The sequence below is a fragment of the Volvox carteri genome (assembly GCF_000143455.1).
Source record: "Volvox carteri f. nagariensis unplaced genomic scaffold VOLCAscaffold_43, whole genome shotgun sequence".
Classification (NCBI taxonomy): domain Eukaryota; kingdom Viridiplantae; phylum Chlorophyta; class Chlorophyceae; order Chlamydomonadales; family Volvocaceae; genus Volvox; species Volvox carteri.
The window spans coordinates 1,072,666-1,081,599 of record NW_003307586.1 but is presented as its reverse complement, the minus strand read 5'-3'; the positions used below and the strand labels follow the sequence as shown (position 1 = coordinate 1,081,599).

The 8,934-nt window shown below is 55.7% G+C and overlaps 3 protein-coding genes across 3 annotated transcripts in view; 1 reads left to right on the top strand and 2 right to left on the bottom strand.

Annotated features, from left to right (window-relative positions):
- ssa5 (uncharacterized protein) overlaps positions 1-2,348 on the bottom strand; it is a gene marked incomplete at both ends in the record, with an annotated part of 6,150 nt that extends 3,802 nt beyond the window's left edge. The window contains 5 exons of the mRNA XM_002954464.1: positions 172-285; positions 668-907; positions 1,084-1,167; positions 1,597-1,712; positions 2,273-2,348. Of these exons, the coding sequence (XP_002954510.1) occupies positions 172-285; positions 668-907; positions 1,084-1,167; positions 1,597-1,712; positions 2,273-2,348 (630 nt within the window). The remainder of the gene's footprint in view (positions 1-171; positions 286-667; positions 908-1,083; positions 1,168-1,596; positions 1,713-2,272) is intronic.
- A 300-nt stretch (positions 2,349-2,648) lies between these two features.
- On the top strand, positions 2,649-7,326 carry VOLCADRAFT_95411 (uncharacterized protein; the record flags this gene model as incomplete). Its single annotated transcript, XM_002954527.1, has 5 exons — positions 2,649-2,667; positions 3,442-3,546; positions 4,096-4,193; positions 6,795-6,882; positions 7,289-7,326. 5 exons carry the CDS (start codon positions 2,649-2,651, stop codon positions 7,324-7,326), a joined length of 348 nt encoding a protein of 115 aa, XP_002954573.1.
- A 998-nt stretch (positions 7,327-8,324) lies between these two features.
- VOLCADRAFT_95410 (kinesin) overlaps positions 8,325-8,934 on the bottom strand; it is a gene marked incomplete at both ends in the record, with an annotated part of 11,372 nt that continues 10,762 nt past the window's right edge. The window contains 2 exons of the mRNA XM_002954463.1: positions 8,325-8,357; positions 8,746-8,856. Coding sequence (XP_002954509.1) covers positions 8,325-8,357; positions 8,746-8,856 — 144 coding nt within the window. The remainder of the gene's footprint in view (positions 8,358-8,745; positions 8,857-8,934) is intronic.

Genomic DNA, 8,934 nt, shown 5'->3' with positions numbered 1-8,934 from the left:
CAAACACACACACACACACACTCAACCACTCACGTATCTTGGCACCATTTCCCCCCCCTCTCTCGCTCTCGCTCGCTCGCTGCTGGTCTTCAGCACGTGTGTGTATACATGTGTGTGTATGTGTCTCCGTCTTCCCACCTCTGTCCCCCCATAACCCCCCTATCCCCCCACCTTGTTCGTACGGACCTCCTGCTCGGTGAGGTTCCTCAGCAGCGCCACCCAGCTGCCCCCCGGGGGGAGGTACGCGGGGCCCAACAACACGGACAGACGCTGCAGGAGGGGGTCCTGCAGGGCGGCCGGGGGGGGGAGCGGCGGGGTAGACGGGGGGGGTGTAGGGGGGGAGTGGCGGGGTAGACGGGGGGGGGTAGGGGGCGAGCGGCGGGGTAGACCGGGGGGGGGGTAAACATATGCAAGAGCGCGGTGGGGGGTTAGCGGGGGGAAGGGTGTATGAGAGATGTGGGGGGAGGGGGTGTGTGGAGGAACGGAGGGGAAACGGAGGTAAACTAAAGTTATGCTCAGACAGCCATCAAATACCCCAGGTACTAAAATAATGTCTCAACCTGGATCGGCTCCGGAACCAGACCCTCCCGCCCACTCCTGCGCTTTTTCGCAATCTGGCCCAACCCCAACAAAGGGCTCTCGGGGCTTTCAACTCCCCCTGCCGTACCTCGTACCCCCAGAGCAGCTCTTGTGCCGTACGCTTCGTGAACAGCCCATCCACGTGGCTGTCCCGCCAGGCTGATAACACGCCCACCAGTACGTCAAGCAGCGGCCGTACACCCGGTGTGGATATGCTGTACGAGTGCAGCACTTCCAGTACGCCCAACAGCGGCAGATTGAGCGTTACGATGACGTCATCGGGGCTGGCGGCGGAGAGCTCCGGTACGAATACGTGATAATCCCATTCCTGCGTACCGTACCATGCCGTACCATGCAATCGTACATGGACGATATCATCATTTAGAGTGTAATCTTTTTATTACCTAATACTGCAGGTTTAACATTTAACAGAGCACTACCAGGTACCACATTGCCACCTTCGGCCCCGTTGCCTTTCCAACCGCCACAACTACCATAACCAACCTTCACTGCTACACGGCCGTTCCGGTCCCAGCGCGGATCCAGTCGTACACGAGATTTGACGTACGTCAGGGGACCCACCTCCACCTGCGTATATCCGGGCAGGACACCAAAGCCAGGACGGATTGTACGGCTTGGTGGTTAGTTCGTTGGTAGTTGTTCTTCCTCCCTGTCCTCGAGTAGGGGAGGAGCCGGATGCTCCGTGAGTTGATGGCAGTTGGTTAGTTGGGGGAGGCAGCTTGCTGCGGCGGTTGGTTGGTTGGCCAGTGCGAGCTACCCCTCGTGGCTGCACCCGCCGCCCCGAGGGACATGTCGCCCCCGGGGGGCTGACGAGGGCCGAGACTGCTTCCCCCCGCAAACACACACACACACACACACATACACACACACACACACACACACACACACGCGCACACACACACACGCGCGCGCGGCCCCAACCTTGACCCAGATAATGGGGGGGAGAGGGAAGAGGAGCCCCAAACCCCGCACCCGCACCCGCACCCGCACACGCACCATATTGGGTTTCGCGCCCCCCCTCACTGCTTGCAGGTTGGTGAGGTTCCACATCCAGACGCGGAAGTAGTCGGGCTCACCGCCGGGGGCCGGGGGGCGGTCGCCGCGGTACCTGGCTGCGGTGACCCCCGCGGGGGGTGGGGGCGGGGGGGCCGGGGGGGTGGGAAGGGAGGAAATAGATGGTGGTGATGATGGTGGTGATGATGGTGGTGGTGATGGTGGTGGTGATGATGGTGATGATGATGATGGTGGTGATGGTGGTGGTGATGATGATGATGATGATGATGATGATGATGATGATGATGATGATGATGATGATGATGATGATGATTATGCAAAGTCAAGGAGGGAAAACAGGTACCGACGTCCGGTGGTGTGGGAGGAGGAGCTGGACGAAGGGGGATACAGAGATTTGGGTCGTGTATATCTCTGAAGTGAACGTGTGGAATGAGGAAAGGTCGACCATCATGATCGACAGAGGCAGTGAGCAGCAGTCAACCGAACACACAGACACATCCGGTGCATGTGTAAGGGTGTACGGGAGCTGTACGACAGCTCCATGTGTGCGTGTGCATCCAGTGTGATGCTGTTCCTGTCCTCCTCCACAACTGCCAGGTTCATTGACCATGCTACTGAGGGTGTTTGTTCGTTGGCCGCACAGAACAGAAGCTCTCACCGTCCACCTCTGGCGGCGAGTCCGGTCGCCAAACGATGTTTTGCAGAATCTGCAGGGACCCGACCGGAGCGGCCATTTCGTTGCTGCGCCCATCCAAACGGGGTGGGTAGAGTGGCTAGAGACACACGTGAAGAAAACTGATATTACGCAATAGTTATTATACCATATTGAGGTCTGTGAGTCGGTAAAATAGTCGCAACGCAAAGGACTTGCGCAATATCGACCAGTACCCATGGCCCTTGGGACAGGGATTTCGCGAAAACTCAGCAACGCCGACAGGACGTACCCCTTTGTGAAGTGCATCGTCCACAAACGGCGGTCCAAAGTAGCCGATCCCCAGAAATAAGAGTGCAACAACGGTTGCTGCAATTGACAGATGCCGCAAGATGGTCGACGTAAGGGAAGGAGGCATAGCGACTTAAGTAATTTCACATCTGCCGTCTGTAGAAACTTCACAGCCTTATCGTCGTTTATTTCGAAGGCAAGCCTTGACCAAACCCTTCGATAAGGGAACCTCGGGTGGCCAACGACCGAGTAAGGATGGATAACAGGAGTTAAAAAAATGCGTTTCATTATGCGAAAACGTCGTCTTTCTATAACCTAACCGACTTCTGTTCCGCGGTTGGATCCGAAAAACGCACGTCATCATGAAATACTCGCCGTCAGGCTCCCGGTTATAGTTTTTGCGCCCTGGTTCAGTATGACTAAAATACAACCTAGGCCCACTTTATAGTCTGCAGAGTGCAACAGATGCGGCTCAGGTGCGGCATAGGTGTCCCCCGACAAGTAGGGTGTCCGCCTGGGAAAAGGATGTCAGCCCGTCACTGCAACGAGCATAGGCCCATTTGTAGCTTATGGTTAATTGCAACCCACAGACTGACACCCGCGTTCTGTCTGAATTTTGCATGTGAAGGAGATACACATGAGCCGCCTGATACCAGCCCAGTGTTTTGCACGATGTAGAGGCCCGTAGAGATGTGGGCCGATCTTTGACCTTTCTGTGGGAGCGTGCGTGAACCCAACTGAGTACCGTAGCACAGTACCATATGAGCGCATGAGCACGAACTCAACCTTTCTTGCGGTACAACAATACCTTATCATCGGAGCTAGCAGTTCCATCGCGAGCGAGCAGCTTCACCCGGGTGGAGGGCGGCTGCTGGTCGGTGCAGGTGCTTCGGGTACTGAGTCCACGGGCCAGCCAAGCGATGCAGCTGTCGACTACAAGACCGAAAACGCCAAAGCACGACCCACGTTTTGCAATCTGAACCTGAAAGGTACACGATACGCGAGGCCCACATGCATCAAGAACATGCTTATGGTAAGAAAGCCAACAAGCCAGAACCAAGCCACAACAGCAGACGCGAAATGGGATTTACGATTTCAGGAAGGGCCGTCGGACCAGCTCCGCGATGGCGTAAGTACGGCATGCCGTACACATCTGGAAAAACTTCTAAAAAGGCAGTTCCCAACTTCCTCGCTTCCTTTCTTTCTTCTGTATATCATTAAATCCGTCATGAAAACAAGAAACACCGAAACTTGGAAAGGGCGCCTAATGAGAACCTAAGGCTGCCTCTCCGCCACCTTGTGGATCAACGTTCGTGTTGCCGCGCAACCCCCGCAGGGAACCTGTGTGATTATAAATTGACCAAAAAACAAGGCAGGCATCGGCCTTAATCCCGAATGCCCACAATGCCCACAAACGCCCTGCCGCCAATAGAGCTTGTGGGGACACCTGGCGGGGTACTACATCAATGTCGTACTACACATATACATACATACATACGTACATACATACATACATACATACACAGCTGCACGCACAGGTCACAACTGCGTGTGCCCCCAAGTCCGGGGAATCACGCTGATGCTGGTGCTGGCGCTTTACCTTGCCGAGGAAGGGCCCCCCCCCCCCCGTGGCGCGGTGAGTTGAATCAACCTGGAGGCGGGAGGGAGGTCAACTGCGTGCCAGTGTGTTTTTTTGGTCTTTCAGGACACGGCAATGCCTCTCGCCTCGCGGGACTCTGCAGCCCAAAGAGCGACCTGACCTGACCTGACCTCTTACATTCACATCAATTAGCAAAGACAGGAAAGGACAGGCACATCACCTTACATTACATCACATCACACCACGCAGTCCAGATGATGTCCCTAGCGGCTGCCTTTCCAAAGGTACAGGCGCGTGCCGGTGACCGTGTGACCATATGACCCCGGTCCCCCCGGTGCCCACTACAAGCGGTGACCGCACATTACGAGCAGCTAGCCGGGGTGGAGCCCTTCCAACAACACAGGCCCACGGGTTGAGCGGCCATAAGTACCCGTATCCGTATGCAATTAGACACGACGACTGATAAGAGCAAAATCGCCGCGAAAGTGCAGCACCCACAGAACTGGGCCATCCCTTTTCTATCCAAAAAATTAAAATCTAGTGGGGGGAAATGCAACACAGCCACTACCAACTTCCGGTTTCGAGACCAACCTGCCAAGCCATATATTACTCCTTCCTATCACACCAAAATCACTTGATCTCCGAAAATGCTTCACAAACTTAACGATGATGCGGTGCCAGCACGCAAACTTTAACGGGACGCAAATCAGAAGTAACTATCATTATTATTATTATCATTATTATAGAAAGGCTGCACGGGTGCCAAACATTTATCATAAGCAAAACGCTCCGATCAGTTGATTTGTTGGATGCCGCTGCCTCCTGCCATCCTTCGTAATCCTACCGCTGCCTCCTGTCACATCAGAAATTAGTTTTTGCACATGGGAATGCTACTACCACTACCATTACCACTACTACTACTACTACGACGACGATGACGATGACGTCACGTGTCACAAGCACGTGGCAGGAATCCTAATTCATGTAATGGGTTTTTCCTTTCCAAGGGATTTATTGCCAAATCAGAACACCCCCACGCAGGCACGAGATGCAACTCTTATAACACTGAAAAGAGCCCATACTCATCCCCCCACCCCCACCCACCCCCACCCACCCACACATTGGCCCGGGTGGTGTGCGGAAAGGAGGGAACCATAAGGCCTTTATGCGTCAGCACCTGATCGCGACGGACGCCGCATGCATGCATGTCGAAGATAGTATGACGTGCACGAGGCAGCGAGGGGGCAAAGCGAGGGCAGGCAATTGATTAGCCGTGGCACGCCAATACCCCCTCTGCTTTCCCCCCTTCCCTTCCTGCCGGGGGGGATATCCCCCCCAGGGGCCCATTTACACGCACAACAGACCGCCTGTCGCCACCAAACGAACCTAGCTGAGCTGCATCGAAAAGGAGCGACCGACAGCGACATCACAGCAAAGATATGCGTCCACATGCGCTGAATTGCAATCCACAACTAACAGAAGCTAAACTTCTCATACCCCAGCAACTGCCAAACCTACCGAACCTACAGCAAATCAGCCTAACTAGCTCGCCGCGAAATGCCATCTCTCCCCCCAGTCAAGGAGGGGAGGGGAGGGGAGACAGTGGGCTTGGACCAACTGGCGGTTAGCTCTCTCTAACCAACTAATGGACTGACAACTACCAACTGACTAACGGAGTCTGGCGCCATACTTCAGATAGGCGACGTGTCCTCAGGCTCCGGGTTAAGTGGACGAGCATACTCATCACGCGCTGAATTAAAGACCGCCATTTCATTATTGCCATGCATCATCATTATCATCATCATCATCATCATCATCATCATCATCATCATCATCATCATCATCACACCTGTCGTGCAGTCACTGCACGAGAACACACATACTCTATTTTCACAGAGGTCAGATTCCCCTGCCAAAAAAATGCCCGCCCTAGCGTCCCCGCATCCTCCTACCAACGCAAGGCCAACAACCACCACCAACTACCACCACCAACTACCACCACCAACTACCACCACCACCACCGCCATCATTATTACTAATAATATCCACATCATCATCGTCGTCAGCATTGATCGGTCATTACAAAAATCCTCGGTGCGCACTCGGCGTTGGGGGAAGCGCGCGGAACCCCGAGAGGCCGACGAGAGAGCTAAACCCTAAGAAATGGCACACATGCAATCTTCGAGTCCACACCGCTCTCACACTTCACCCCCACCCACCCACCCACCCACTCAGGCCAGCCTTGCAACATCTTCCGTTGTTCCGTGTACACGACCCTCCGACACCCGCCCGCACGCTCAACGACCCCCCCCCACCACACCCCCATCAAGAACATCACCGCCTTTGGCAAACCCCCCCTCCCTCGACCACTTGTCTGCGAAACAGAGCGATAATGATACAGACTGATACACAGCGCGGTTTGATAAAATAGACAGGTTTGCAGACAGACGGACAGACAGCCAATCATCTAGCTGTCGCTCGTTAGGGATCGCCCCTTCTCTCCGTCCGTACCCACCCAAAACACACACGCGCACCTCCCCCTGGCCACTCCACGCACACAGGCGGCCCCCCCCCGCACAACACACCTCCAGGCTCCCCCTTCCCCCCTCCCCCTGCCCCCAACCCCCTCCACCGCAGTGGCACATGCCCCAGGCGGACCTCCCACTTCCCCTCGCCCCGCCACCTGCCAACCTAGTCAGCCGGGGGCGTGGAGCCGTACAGCCAGGTCGAGGCAGCAGCAGCCACAGCAGCCGGAGGCGGTTTCCTCGCCGGGCGGCCCCTGATTAGCTGGTCGGGGTCCTGTGCCAACCCAGGGATGGAGGGGGGGGGCTTTATAACCCTGGAGCGCCCGCTCGTCGATTGCCGTATTGGCTCCTGTACGGAGTTGCCTGTCGGCCGGCAAGCCAGCCTACTAGTCAACAATAAGGTCGAAACTTGCACAGTCAGCAGTGCCAACCAACTCACACAACTTCGCAACCAACCAACCAACCAACCAACTACATCACGTTCATATAGCACTTTCTGTTGTCGATGTTTCACTGGGGACCATCAGCAGCTGGTGGGCGTTGGCCGTTTACCCAACCGCTAACTACCGCATCACTAACCGCATTTCAACGTCCAAATCCCCGCAGCATCACCACCACTGGCCGTCAACCTGCCGCTGCCATGAGCAACCTCCTGCGTCAGATGCGAACAACATTGCCGTACCGTATGTCGTACCGTACGTAATAACAGCGCCAGTAACGCACGCCCAGGCATCAATAGTGTCAGATTCGTCTCGCAATCATTAAATCATTCCTTACTTTAAAGCTTCACCCACCACCACCACCACCACCACCACCTCTTCCTCCTCCTGTCCGCAACCTCCGCTCCTATCTGATTAATCTGTCGAGAGACGGAGACAGAGACATACACAACGAGCGATGTCCTGAAACACACGCACACGCACACGCATACCTAATACACACAAACATCTGAACACTACCTAGCTTTCATCACAGCAACACAGCCGAACACATGCATACGTACATACATACATGCATACACAAGCCAATACACGTAGCCAACCCCCAGCCCCCACCCACACTGCGCTGGCAGGTGTTGCGAGGGGCGATGTGGGGGGGGTTGCGCTAGATGTACGGCACATCTCACGGCACAGTACGGATACGGTTGCCTCCAATGCTACCTGAAGAAAGCTCATGTGCCGTGAAGAACAATTCTGGTGCGAATGCGCTTTTTCTTCCCAAGGTCACAGCCGCCGGAACCACTTGAAGCGTGTGTTTCGATTGGGCTGACGTAAACGGTCGTGCGTACGACAGTACGGATCATCTAAACTCCACCTCCACATGGCACGGTGGGCAATACACCTCCTGTCTCTCAGCCACTCGGAGTGAGGGACAGGACTGCCCGGGCCCCGACCCGGCTGAGGGCCCCGTATTTCCCCTCCCCCCGCCATCGCCACCACTGCGGCAAACCCCCGGCTCGGAGGTCTGCATTACATACATACGTGCATACATACCTACAGGCGCCGGTGCACATGGGCAGACACGCCTCCCCCAACCCGCCAATACCTCCCCTCCGCGACCCGCGGTCCGGGTAGCGATAGTGGCTGCCGCAGCGATAGTTGCATCAGCAGTAGAGCGTGTGTGTGTGTGTGTGTGTTTCGGTTCACGATACCACACAGCAGTTACCCGGGGACACCTGGGGGGTTGGGTGGGGGGAAATTTGAAAAAGGGACACACAAATAAAACACACACGCACACAGACACGCACTGTACGTGCAAACGAGCAGTGGACGAGCAATGGGACGACTGATGGGCGCTGAACGGGTGGTTAGTACGGCACACACCTGATATTTCCGCACATCCTAGCTCTCGTACGACAAGTACTACACAGCCAACAACACACACGCAACTTGTATGTTGGCTCGTGTCATGACACTTAACAACACGCAGCACAGCGCCGTACATACATACATACACAGGTGAACCTTTCCACCTTGCGTAACACCATCTCCCTGCCTCCCTACCACACACAAAACACACACTCTCCTCCTTCCCCCCTTCCCCCCTCCCCCCACCGCACCTACCTGCCCCGCTCTGGCCGCTTCCTCCATCCTCTCCCCCACTCGCTGGACGCCCTCACGGCACTCCAGGACCAGCCCGTGGTCTCGGAGCTCAGGGGGTGCCGACTCAGCTAACTGAAGAGTCAACCGAAACATGGCCTCAGACTCAAACAGCCTTTTCATGGGGGAGCAAGGGGGGGAAGGGGGGTTTGG